This window comes from Cebus imitator, unplaced genomic scaffold, assembly GCF_001604975.1.
Source record: "Cebus imitator isolate Cc_AM_T3 unplaced genomic scaffold, Cebus_imitator-1.0 Scaffold82, whole genome shotgun sequence".
Classification (NCBI taxonomy): Eukaryota; Metazoa; Chordata; class Mammalia; order Primates; family Cebidae; genus Cebus; species Cebus imitator.
This window is the reverse complement of record NW_016107397.1, coordinates 1,336,837-1,350,281: the sequence shown is the minus strand read 5'-3', so window position 1 is coordinate 1,350,281 and position 13,445 is coordinate 1,336,837. Positions and strand designations below refer to the sequence as shown.

Below are 13,445 nucleotides of genomic sequence, written 5' to 3'. Positions count from 1 at the left end.
AAAAGCTTCCAGCTCTAGCGCTGCTGTTGCTTGCTGATGGCCTTGGCAGGCCCATTAACATCCTTGAGCCTCCAGTTCTTTATCTGTAAACTGGTGTCATTCTCGGAATGCCTTCTGTGGCAAATAAACAGCAGATAGAGAAGGCTCTCAGAAAACCCACAAAAGAGATTATTAAGGGAGAGCTGAAGCGCAATCTAGCAAGAAGGCAAAACCCAAGAGTTGCCCCAAAATGCTACAAGGAACCTTGCCTCTTTCAGCCTGCGGTCCACGTGCAGCACACTGCCTGGAATGGTGACAGAAGAGGGATTGAGAGGAGGCACTTACAATGTCTGAATTTTGGTGAACTCAGGGACTTCTTCTTTTTTCTTTCTAAAGAGGAACCAGTAGGTTAGGAGAGCCACGATGAGTGAAAACAGAATCATGTCCATCATGCTGAAAAGAGACACTTCTTCGGCCGCTGCCTCGGACACAGTGGAGCTGGTGTCCATGTTGGAGTCCCCCATGTTGATCATGAAACTGTCAGGAGAGAGACACAGCAGATGTCAGCAAGGGGGAGCAGGGTGCCCCTAAGGCTGGCTGGGGTGGCCACCTGAATGCTGGGCCACATGCCCCTGGGGCTGGGTAGGAGGAGGGGCTCACACAGCCAGGTTCCTGCCAAGACAGCCACAGCCTTGGACTGGAGCTGATACAACAGACGGCCCCCAGTGGTGTCAGCACCAGCCCAGGGTGGTCCTAGGGTACAATCTAAGGCTGCAGCTGGGACTGAGTCCCCTGCAGAGAGAGTGACAGCCACTGACTTTCAGTATGCTGGAACACCCTCCAGTCCCACAAGGACACTGCACAGGGTGGGGGCGGGGGTCCATGAGAGAGGGGACCACTTTGCAGCAAACCCTTTCCTCAGCTGTGTGGCTGGCTGGGGATGCCCCAAACCCTGCATGTTCCAAAACCAGTCCTGGCCCTTGAGTGGCTCCTGATATTCACGAGCCTTGAAATATTCTGCCTGGCAAGAGTATCTCTGTATTCCTGAGACCTTAGGCCATGAAGGAAGTTCCTGCTAACAATGAGATTTACGGTGAATGCCTGGGCATTTTTGTTTTTAAGACGCAGGGTCTTGCTGTCACCCAGGCTGCAGTGCAGTGGTGCAACCAAAGCTCACTATAGCTTCAAATTCCTGGGCTCAAGTGATCCTCTCAGCCTTCCAAGTGGGACATCTAGGACTACTGGGGTGCCCCACCATACTAATTTTTAAATTTTTTTCTCTTGACAGGGTCTCACTATGTTGCCCAGGCTGGTCTCAAACTCCTGGGCTCAAGTAGTCCTCCTGCCTTGGCTTCCCAAAGCACTGGGATTACAGGCATGAGTCCCTGTGCCTGGGGTTTTGAATCAAGCTGTGTCAGTCTGATGTCTGTGGGTACTGGAGATGGAGTAGGTAAGCCTTGAGACCCAGGCGCTCCATGCCTACATGACTGACCCACCAATAAAAGCCCTGGACACCTTGGCTTGGGTGACCTTCCCTGGGCGTCAAGTCTTCACACGTGTTCTCACACATCGTTGCTGGGAGAATTAAGTGTGACCAGCAACGATGGAAACACGTGTCACCCACTGGAAACTTGTGCCTGGTCTCTCCTAGACTCTGCCCTACATGCCTTTGACCTTTGCTGATTATAATTTGCATCATTTTGCTGTAATAAGCTGTCACTGTAAGCAAAAGCTTTTCTGAGTTCAGTGAGTCCTGGTGAATCACTGAATCAGAGGTGGTCTTGGGGAAGCCTCAAGTCACTCAAGTCTAGTCCCTATGAAAGATGCTCAACTGGTCCTTCCACCACTGACACCCGGTAGGCAGATCTGACATGAGTCAACAAAGCTCCAAGTGAGAGTCCATGAAACATCAGCTTCTGCTGCTTACCAAGGAGGCTGGGCTCAGACGTGAAATCCACAGCATTCCATTTTGCAATCACGGATATGACCTACTGTGTTTCTTTCACCACACCCACACGCAATCAGGAATGCCTTAGTCATGTGTCAGCAATTAGGCAATAGGAAACTAGGTTCCAGCTGACTTCTGATGGCTGTCACTGTCACCAGGAAACCACAGGGCTGGTCTGGGAAGCCAGGGCATCTGAGGGTTGTGAGCATCAGTCCACCCCTACACAACCTGCTGGGAAGGGGCCATTCAGAACAGGCCCACAGGCCAGGGTCTTTCCTTTCTCACTAATCTGAGATGCTCTTCCAATGGCTTGAGTTAATCTCAGTTTAGCTTTTTTTTCTTTGAGACACAGTCTCTATCTGTCGCCCAGGCTGGAGTGCAATGGGGCAATCTTGACTCACTGCAACCTCCACCTCCTAGGTTCAAGCGATTCTCCTGCTTCAGCCTCCCGAGTAGCTGGGACTACAGGCACCGGCCACCACACCTGGATAATTTTTGTATTTTTAGTAGAGATGGGGTTTCACTATGTTGGCCAGGCTGGTCTCAAACTCCTGACTTCAGGTGATCCACCCGTCTCAGCCTCCCAAAGTGCTGGGATTACAGGCGTGAGCCACTGTGCCTGGCCTCAATTTAGCTTTTTTGATATGACATTAAAGGACAAAGTGAATTCTGTTGTCCCCAAAGAATACTGTTTATATTTAATCTTGTCAACATATTTAATATTTACTCAATGCTAGTCATATCAGGATCTCTGCCAAGCTTATGAGCCACAGGTCACACTCATGGAACCAGACAGAGGGGCATTTAGGATCTGCTCTGACGGATGCTAGCAGGACCTGTTCCACAGAATTTTGAGGCAGCAGATACTCAGAGGCCGACTGCAACCAGCTGGGAGTGCCGTGATGACACAGGAAATAATCCCCTAGCTGTCACCCATCACAAGGCAGCAGCTGATAGGCTTGCACTCCCTGTTCAGCCTCCTCCCTTCTAACTCCCAGGTGACCCGGTCCCCTCCTTTTCCAGAAGAGGAGATCTAATGCCCATGAAGCCAAGTCCGTTTCTCGACACAGACCCAGGCTGATTGTATAACTCATGGCGGTTTCTATTAATTAATCAGCCATGCTGGGAGTGAGGTTAGCGGCACATCTGTACCCGCATGATCACCGTAAGAGACTCCTGATGGATGGGCCTTTCCCCACACAGCAGCCAGGAGGATGCTTTAAAAAATCAGGTCAGGTCCCCTCCCTGACTTTTTAATCAAAACCAGGGATCCTGGGATTGATTTTTGTTTGATCAAAACCCTGAGATGGGCTGAGTGTGGTGGCTCATGCCTGTAATCCCAGGACTGAGGGAGGCCGAGGCAGGCAGATCACTTGAGGTCAGGAGTTTGAGACCAGCCTAGCCAACATGGCAAAACCCTGTCTCTATGAAAAATACAAAAATTAGCTGGATGCCATGTCGTGCGCCTGTAATCCCAGCTATTCGGGAGTCTGAGTCTGGAGAATCACTTGAACCCTGGGAGCGGAGGTTGCAGTGAGCCGAGATCGCACCACTGCACTCTAGCCTGGGCGACAAAGTAAGACTCCATCTTAAAAAAACAAAAACAACAACAACAAAACCCTGAGATGTCTTCACATCATACTTAGAACAAAAACCTAAAGTGGCCAGGTGCGGTGGCTCACGCCCGCAATCTCAGCACTTTGAGAGGCTGAGGTGGGCAGAGCATGAGGTCAGGAGCCAAGTGCAGTGAGCCGAGGTCGCACCACTGCACTCTAGCCTAGGCCACAGAGCGAGGCTCTGTCTCAAAAAAAGACCCAAGAAAAACCTAAAGTCCTTACATAGCTCATAAGGCCCATTATGACCTGGGCCTTAGAATCCACTCCCCTCCCTCACCCCTCACAGGTCATACTGGCCTCCTTCTGTTTCAGGGTCTTTACACACAGCCATCATGTTATTTGCAAAATTCACTTCTTCATTGCATTCAAGTTTCTGCTCACATGTCACCATCACAGAGAGGCTTTGTCTGAGGACAGAATCTACAACCACCCCTTGGCCACAATCCCCACCCTCTGACCCCTCAACAGAGCTTATCCCTAATCTGACATGATATTAAACATTCTCCCCAGCCCCGCCTATTTCCCTGACTAGAGGGTCAGCCCTTCAAGGGCAGGAGCTTGGCTTCGTTCACAGACTGGCATATAATGAGCATTTATGTCAATCTGTCGAATAAACATGTGAACAGAAGGCATGAACCTTCCGATTTTCGGGTACCTGGATTGGCAGTGCCTGGCACCTGGACTATGGAATGCCTTCATCATCTGAAAACCACACTGCAGCTCTATCAGGACACAGTCTGGGAGGCTGACTCGATCCCCTCCTGTTCATGCTGCCCATCTCTAGCGCCTGCACTCACAGCTTCTTTCAGGCTCTTCCCCAAGTTCCAGAGTCAGGACCACACATTCTTGTGCCTCTAAGGAAACTAACATGCAACACCAAAGAAAGCAACAGGAGCTGCTCCTTGAGGCCCTGACGGACTCCCTGCAGGCAACAGCGGTGGGCCTTGGCCCTGAGCAACCCCCATCCCAACCAGCACACCAGGCACTCCCAGCGCTCAGCCTGGAGGCTCCACAGACTGAGAATGTTCCCAGCAGCTTTGACTCTGAAGTATCGAATGACTTATCACAAAAGACATGTGTGGTGGGAAGGACCCAGCCATCACTTTATCCAAGGCCCTGAGCTACAGATGAAAATACAAGGGGTAAGCAGCTCGTCCAAGGGGTGAAACGAGAAATAGGCCCAGCCTCCCGGCAGGCTGTGTTCACCACCCTCTACTTAGGACATGGGTCTCTCCCACTCGGTGTGAGCTCCTTGAGGGAACAGCAGCATCTCAGGCACCTCTGTGTCTGGCATGCGGTGGGAAAGGAAGGACTCACAAAAAGGAGGTTAAGCTTGGAGGAATCCCAGGATCCAAGCGGCGTGCCTGGGGGCTGAAGCCACAAGTGATCCCCAAGGTTAGGAAATATAACCATTTTCCCCTTGACGCACACACAAACGCCCACCCATCTCTCCAGCCCCACCCAGAGGCACTCTCCGGCTCGCACCTCTGCGGTCCTGCCCCAGAGCCCGACAGGTGTCTGAGATGCCCTTTCTCTCAAGGCTTTTACTCACTCTCCAGACCTCAGCTCCACCAGCCCTTCCCCAGCACACACTTCCTCGGCACAGAATCCAGTGCGCAGTAACTACTCAAGAGAATGAAGGGAAATCGGTGAATGCACTATGACATGTGTAATCTAAAATGTGCAGAAATCAAAAACATGAGTTGCAAGGATTTAAAACACACGCTGGGGCCGGACATGGTGGCTCACGCCTGTAATCCCAGCACTTTTGGAGGCCGAGGCAGGCACATCACTTGAGGTCAGGAGTTTGAGACCAGCCTGGCCAACGTGATGAAACCCCATCTCTACTAAAAATACAAAAATTAGCTGGGTGTGGTGGTGTGCACCTATAATCCCAGCTACTCCGGAGGCTGAGGCAGGAGAATCGCTTTAACCAGGGAGGCAGACGTTGCAGTGAGCTGAGATCGTGCCACTGCACTCCAGCCTGGGCAACAAAGCAAGACTCTGTCTCAAATAAATAAATAAATAAAACGCATGTTGGGCTTGTCATATGTTCTATTTATTTATTGAGACAGATCCTCTGGAACAGCGAAAATGTTCATCATCCATGGAGCCCCTGGTATCTCAGCAAATTTTTCATGGTATCCACAGGCCAAAAAAAAAAAAAAAAAAAAAATGCCTAACAGTTCCACATATAAAGTAGTTAGGTCCAAACAACCACTGCAAACCCAGCTTCGCAAAGATGTAGCAGCAAAGATCTCACGCTGGAAATGTGAGCTGTTGCAAGCTAGCGCTTCGCATGGAGTTCAGCAGTCTTGAGGGTCTGCCGCATTTGAGAATGAGGCACTTGTGAGTTTGCTGCAGTGCCCTGGCACAGTTTGGGAGCCACTTGTGCTATACAAAATACTCTGATGGGAAAACTCCAAATGTCTCGACTGACCACTCTCTTCCAGGTCAGGTGGTCCCTACAGGCACTCCAAGGAGGTTCTGGGAGCCTGTGTGAGCCTTCCGCCCTGAAAGGTCTTTCATCTCTTGAGTGTAAACCTTCAGCAAAAGGAACAGGGGACAAGGCAGAGCTCATGGGGCCAAACGCAGTATCGGTCCGCAACAGCAAACAAGAACTAGACCAGGCTCTTGCCAGAGCCCCCCCCACACCAGCTGGCTGAGATCCTAGACACACCCCTTACCAACAGAAGGCTTTGATGTGCTCATCTATAAAATCAGGCACAGAGCTGGGTGCACTGGCTCACGCCTGTAATCCCAGCACTTTGGTAGGATAAGGCGGGCAAACTGCTTGAGCTCAGGAGTTTGAGACCAGCCTGGGCAACATGGCAAAACCCCACTTCTACCACAAAGTACAAAAATTAGCCAGGCCTGATGGTGTGCGCCTGTAGTCCCAGCTATGTGGCAGGCTGAGGTGGGAGGATCGCTTGAGCCCAGGAGGTTGAGGCTGCGGCGAGCCATGCTCGTACCACTGTACTCTAGTCTAGGCAACAGGGTGAGATCCTGTCTCAAAAAAAAAAAAAAAGGCACAGAAAAAGGCATATGTCAAAACAGCAGCCAAACAGATCTCCCTTACTTCTAAATGGAGAAGATCGGACTTGATCTTTTATTATAGATTAGGTCTCTATGTAAGTTTTCATTGTTAAATGCAACAGACAGACAGAGAAGGGTATAACTGGGCATGTATAGCCTGACCACAATTCCTTGTCTATTTCGGTAGCTGGCTGGTTCTGGCCAAGGTCGCAATCAAGGGCAGCACCTCCAGTCTTGCATACCACCGAGCAAAGTGGACAAATAAACCAGAGGGCACACAGGCTGCGGGGCACTGGAGGGAGCTTCGCCAGCTTCTCAATGGGAGAATGACGCAAGAACACAGGGCTGTCTGTTTAACCATTTGCAACACTGGAACGGGTTATCTTCCAGGAAGTATTTGCAGTTTTGCATTTACTGTTTCCAACTTCTGGTCAGTAAACAAGATTTGAACAGCCAACTCAGCACTGATATTGGGGTGAGTCAGACACCCCAATCAAAGCAGTAACAAGGAAGGAAGGAGAAAACATATAATTTAGCCCTTTAGCTGACTGTCACTGGCACGTCACGGCCACATACACAAGGCTCTGGCATCCACCCTCTGACTACAGGGGGAGCAGGGTTTATTCGGGTTTACAGACCGCTTGGGCAAGGTTTAGTGGCTTCAAGGTGAGGGAAAACCCTCACAGAACCATACCCTACTGCTGCCTAACAGCTCAACCGCCAGAGACTGAGAGGTACTCAGGGAACACCACTCTCCAGGGTGATGTGTTAAAAAGCAGTGTCCAAGAGTAACTCAGACAGACATAGCCAGACTGCCCAGGAAGTTTATTATCCATACTGAGATGTTGGTGTTGATTTTTTTCTTTTTTTTTTTGAGACAGTTTTACCCTCGTTGCCCAGGCTGGAGTGCAATGGCACAATTTCGGCTCACCACACCTCTGCCTCCTGGGTTCAAACAATTCTCCTGCCTCAGCCTCCTGAGTAGCTGGGATTACAGGTATGTGCTGCCACACTTGGCAAATTTTGTATTTTTAGTAGAGACAGGGTTTCTCCATGTTGGTCAGCCTAGTCTTGAACTCCCAACATCAGGTGATCCTAGGCCTTCCAGAATACTAGGATTACAGGCGTGAGCCTAGGCCTTCCAGAATGCTAGGATCATAGGCGTGAGCCACTGCATCTGGCCTGGTGCAGATTTCTTTGTGTTTATGTTGTGTGAGGTTCGCTAAGCTTCTTGAATCTGTAGACTTATATCTTTTGCCAAATATAGCAACTTTTCAGCCTTTTTTTTGGAGATGTCATGATACAATCATGGTTCACTGCAGCCTCAACTTCCTGGGCTCAAGCGATTCTCCTACCTCAGCCTCCTGAGTAGCTGGGACTACAGGCGTGCCTCACCACACCTGGCTAATTTTTGTATTTTTAGTAGAGATGGGGTTTTCCCATGTTGCCCAGTCTGGTATTGAACTGCTGGGCTTCTGCCCGCCTCTGCCTCCCAAAGTGCTGGGATTATAGGATTGAGCCACCATGCCCGGCCACCATTGTTTTTAAAATTACTTTTCAGCCCCACCCTCTCTCTCTTCTTCTTCTGGGATTTTGGTTACATGAAAGTTAGATCTGGCCGGGCGCGGTGGCTCACGCCTGTAATCCTAACACTTTGGGAGGCCGAGGTGGGTGGATCACCTGAGGTCAGGAGTTCAAGACCAGCCTGGTCATCATGGTGAAACCCCATCTTTTATTTAAAAAAAAAAAAAAAAAAAAAAGTTAGATCTTTTGTTATTAATCCCACAAAATCCTGAGGCTCTGTTCATTTGTTTTGTTTTGTAAGTCTAGTTTCTGTCATTCAGTTTAGGTAATTTCTACTGTTCTAACTTCAAGTTCACGGATTCTCTCTCCCGTCTTCTCCATTCTGCTGAGAACCATCCATTTAGTTGCCTGTTTTGGCTATTGTATGTTTCGGTTCTAAGACATCCATTTGGTTCTTCTTTACATCTTATTTAATTCCATCATCTGTGTCATCTTGATGCTGGGGTCTGTTGACTGTCTTTTCTCATTCAAGTTGAGAGTTTTGTGGCTCTTGGTATAGTGATTTTTATTGTACCCTGGGCATTCTCAATACTTTAAGATCCTGAATCTTATTTAAGTCTCATTCTATTTTATTTTATTTTCAAGACAGTCTCTATTACCCTGGCTGGAGTGCAATTGCATGATCTCGGCTCACTGCTACTTCTGCCTCCCAGGTTCAAGTGATTCTCATGCCTCAGCTATCCAAGTAGCTGTGATTATAGGTGCATGCCACCACACCTGGCTAATTTATGTTTTTGTATTTTTAGTAGAGACAGGGTCTCACCATGTTGTTGGGGCTGGTCTCAAACTCCTGGTCTCAAGTGATCCACCCACCTTGTCCTCCCAGTGTTGGGATTACAGGTATGAGCCACACCCGGACTCTTTTGATTTTATTAAATATTCTCTGTCACCCTGCTGGTAGGGAAGGAAGGTTATCAATTCATTGCTGTCAGGTGAGATTCGGCCTTCCTCCTGGGCCTCTGCTGACAAACCCTAGCTTGGAGACAGAAGAGTGCCTCATTATTACTCCCCAGATGGTCTCCACCGACACATGGGGTGGGGCTTCCTGTTTCTGCCAGGTGGTAGAGTCCTGACTTGCACTGGGTCCTCCTCTGTCATTCCCAAAGAAAGTAGGTTTCCTTGCTTCTTGAAGAGTTGAGATTTCCTTGGCTATTTTTTTAAATTTGATAATTTTCCCTCTTGCAAATTTCTCTTAAAAGATGTTGCAGGTATGAAATAAGACTGAGCCAGAGGAGTAGCACAGCCCTTTGGACTTCCCTGCAATTTCTATAGCATTCGCTTGTATCTTAGAAGCATTTAGAGGGAAGCCACTAAGAGGGTTTAAGAACGCAATGCCTTGGCTCTTGATGAATCCAAAGACATTACCAATACTTTTCAGTTGTTGTTTACTTGGAGAGCCAATATCAAGTTTGAAGAATTAGCATGTAACAACTACAAATTAGAGCATTTTCAAAGAAGTTAAGAAAACTTTAGTACAATCTGAAATGGAATCTACTAAGATGTGTTATAATGAATGTGAGGGACAAAAAAGGGTTAGTTGGGGCCTACGGTTGTTCACTTTGTTATTCTCCAGCAAATACTATGCAGTAAGTTTGAACCTATTATAAGTGATTGAACAAGGGAATGTCAACAGTGTCTGTCTCTCATGGACTTAACCTAAGTCAGTCTTATGAATTTTTGGCAAAAATAGAAGCTGAATATCCTAACTGTCCTACCATACAGAAGTTCAGCAGCTTAGCAGTGGTAAAGTCTGGTGTGACTATTTTGAGCTCAGAGTGAATACTAAAACTCTTCTAAACAAGAAGAACTGAAAAGTACTGCCCTCTTATTCTAAAAAAAAGAAAAGAAAGACAAGAAAAAAGAAAAGGAAGAACTGCCCTCAACCACTGTTACCAAATACAAAATGGCTTTGGAAATTAGCTTTTGCTGCAGACTTGATGTTTCTTAATGAGGACAACCTAAAATTATAAGGCAAAAGAGCAGTTATATGCAAAACTTACACTGCAGTAAAGTCATTTCAGTGAAATTAATTGTATGACTCACAAGTAATGTCAACCTGAGTCATGCAATTCCTAGACTGTCAAAGGTAAAACAGGCAAGAAAACTTTCCACATTTTTTTAAGCTCAAACTATAGTTCTAGCCCTAGCAGTGTTTTTCAGATCTTGATCTATGTATGAAGGAAATTTCCATATTTAAAAATCTATTTAACTGTGCAATGCAATTGAGGAGCTCTCATCTAACCTTCAGTTGGATGTGGCTGATCTGCAACGTAACAATGCAAAAAGGCAAATATCAGGAGGGGAATCTAAAAAAAAAAATTCTATAAATACTATCTTCCAGTGATTAACATGCTCCATTAAAGTTTATGCTCCCTGACTAACATAACTTGGCAGTGCCTATTTGTGTGAAAAGATATTTTAGGCCGGGCGTAGTGGCTCATACCTGTAATCAAGCACTTTGGAGGCCAAGGCGGGCAGATGACCTGAGGCTGGGAGTTCAAGACCAGCCTGACCAACATGGTGAAACTCTGTCTTAAAAAAAAATTAAAATAAAATAGAAAGAAAAAAAAATTTTCAAAGCTGTAACCTATACAATCTCATTACAGATGAGCGCTGACAGGCGAGTATTTGCAGCAGATTTTGATGTGTGGGAACACTAACTCAGAACCCCAATGAAACAAAATGGTTTTCTGTTTTTTGAGACTTGGTCTTGCTCTGTCACCCAGACTGTGGTGCAGTGGCACAATCACAGCTCACTGCAGCTTCAACCTTCTGGGTTCAAGTAATCCTCTCACCTCAGTCTCCACAGTAGTTGGGACTACAGGCACATACTACCATGCCTGGCTAATTTTTTTTATTTTTTTATAGAGACAGGGTTTAGCCATGTTGCCCAGGCTAGTCTCAAACTCCTGGACTCAAGTGATCCTCCCAACTCAGCCTCGAAGAGTGCTGGGGTTACAGGTGTGAGCCATGGCATCTGGTCCAAAATTGTTATCCCTACAAAAATCATTCCATTCTTCTTCTTAATAAACCTGTATTAAAAACCTATACTCAATTGTTATGTTATTATTTGAATTTTTTTAAAAAATATATTTTAAAATATAGAGATGGAGTCTGGCTAAGTTGCCCAGGCTGATCGCAAACACCTGGGCTCAAGCAATTCTCCCACTTTGGCCTCCCAAAGTATTGGAATTACACTGTGTGAACCACCGCACCCAGCCTTATTTCAATTTCATCAACAAAAAATGTGGAAACTTGTTGCCTCTCTTGTTCTGTGTAATATCCTAGATTTTAGCTCTTGGGATGCAAAGCCTAAAATATTTATTACCTAGCCTCTGACGGAAAATAGTTACTAGCGCCTACTCTACACAACTGAACTGCACCTAGTTAACGGGAGCTCTGCACTGACTGAACAGTCTAGATGCCACAGGCTCTGGTCGTAGGAGTCTGGGCAGGTTACTTGACCTCCCAGGCCTCAGGTTTCTTCTCCATAAAGCAATACAGAGATGGTCACCAAAGATTATCCTCAGCTCTAAAACGCAACACAGCTAGAGAAACACTTCTGGAATATGTAAACCATGTCCATGCTGTCCAGAGTCCATGCAGGGTTCCTTTTGTAGATTACTCAGCCATTGTGTCACTGTACAACGTACTCAGGGCTTAATGAGGCAGGAGAGGCTGCCTGCACCCAGAGGGAACCCAGGCTGTGGATCTTAGGTTCCTGCATCTTTTTGGTTTGTTTGTTTTTAGAGACATGGTCTCACTCCATCACCCAGGCTGGAGAGCAGTAGCATAATCATAGTTTACTGCAGCCTCAAATTCCTGGGCTCAAGCAATCCTCCCACCTCAGCCTCCCAAAGTCCTGGGATTCCAGGTGTGAGCTACCATGGCCAGCCCCTGCTGGGATTCACTCAGGTGGCAAAATATGAAGGGAAATATTAGAGAAAGTTATAAGATGATAGTCTCACACCTTTGGAAGACCGAAAAGTTTTCATGGGACAGGCTGAAGGCAGATAGTTCTTACTTTAAAGCATTAGGTCCTAGGGTGAAGATTAGGGATAATAGAAGCTTCCCCAGTTAAGTAGGTTTACCCCACATTCCTTTGTCCCTGTTTTACTTATGTAAACTTTGTGCAGGATGGCCCCCTCAGGGGGAGGTGGAAGGGGGATTACCCATTAATGGTATTTGCTGTGGGCCCCAGAACCAAAACCTTTTATCATGCGTAAAACCACTCTTTTAACCATGTTAATTATCCACAAGCCTACTGACTTAGAACGTCTATTATTAAATCTACAGTGAATAAACGTGAGGAGAAACAGCTAGCAAGGGGTCGGGTAGCTGTAATCGCCCTCTGATGGCAGCTGATAACCTCCCTAGCCCACTCGATCACTGTGCTCTAGTATGTGAGTGTATTTCCTTCATCCGTCTCAGAGTCAGGGTTTGCAGGACAGACCCCCACAGGTGGTGATCAACGTCTCAGGCGGTGACCCCGACATGATCAACACCGCAGGCCCTTGCATCTTTGTTGTTGATGGTGTTTGTCTTTTCTTGTGGCAGGACGACTCTCATCATTATAAGAGTGCCTATATTTTTTCAAAAGTCTCTCACCCACTTCAAATTGGCTTCTTTGAATCTGTATAAGTGAGAAATCAGCTGTTTGTTAGCATGATATCTAAGATAAGAGTAAGCCAGGCACAGTGGCTCATGCCTATAATCCCAGCACTTTGGGAGGTCGAGGCAGGTGGATTTCCTGAGGTCAGAAGTTTGAGACCAGCCTGGCCAACATGGCAAAACTCCGTCTCTACTACAAATACAAAAATAATTAGCCAGGTGTGGTGTCACATGCCTGTAATCCCAGGTACCTGGGAGGGTGAGGCAGGAGGACTGTGTGAGCCCTGCAGGTTGAGGCTGCTGCAGTGTGCTATGATTGGACCACTGCACTCCAGCCTGGGCAACAGAGCGAGACCCCATCACTATGTAATAACAACAATAATAGTAGGAGTAAAGAGGTCTAGGTGCAGTAGCTCATGCCTGTAATCCCAACACTTTGGGAGGCCAAGGCAGGTGGATCACTTGAGGTCAGGAGTTCAAGACCAGCCTGGCCAACATGGACAAAACCCCAGCTCTACTAAAAATACAAATATTAGCCGGGTGTGGTGATGGGCCCTGTAATCCCAGCTACTCTGTAGGCTGAGGCAGGAGAATCACTTGCACCCAGGAGGTGAAGGCTGCAGTAAGTCAACATCGTGCCACTGCACTCCAGACTGGGGAACAGAATGAGA

At 47.3% G+C, this 13,445-nt stretch overlaps 1 protein-coding gene, 1 long non-coding RNA gene and 1 other non-coding gene across 9 annotated transcripts in view; 1 reads left to right on the top strand and 2 right to left on the bottom strand.

The window, feature by feature from the left end:
- The window catches only part of LOC108307919 (NADPH--cytochrome P450 reductase), a 103,078-nt gene that overhangs the window by 29,813 nt on the left and 59,820 nt on the right, over positions 1-13,445 (bottom strand). For 6 of the 7 annotated variants that reach the window (XM_037740261.1, XM_037740263.1, XM_017533452.2 and 3 more), the window contains one exon: positions 325-516. In XM_037740261.1, coding sequence (XP_037596189.1) covers positions 325-516 — 192 coding nt within the window. Of the gene's footprint in view, positions 1-324; positions 517-12,048; positions 12,074-13,445 lie in introns of those variants that run through there. The other variant, XM_037740264.1, reaches the window with a different exon arrangement.
- LOC119472010 overlaps positions 4,354-13,445 on the top strand; it is a 17,293-nt gene continuing 8,201 nt past the window's right edge. Inside the window, exons 1-2 of the long non-coding RNA XR_005201109.1 lie at positions 4,354-4,364; positions 5,541-5,549. This is a non-coding gene — a long non-coding RNA (uncharacterized LOC119472010). The remainder of the gene's footprint in view (positions 4,365-5,540; positions 5,550-13,445) is intronic.
- Positions 9,361-9,495, bottom strand: LOC119472029. Its single transcript, XR_005201127.1, has one exon. It is a non-coding gene; the product is annotated as a small nucleolar RNA SNORA14 (small nucleolar RNA).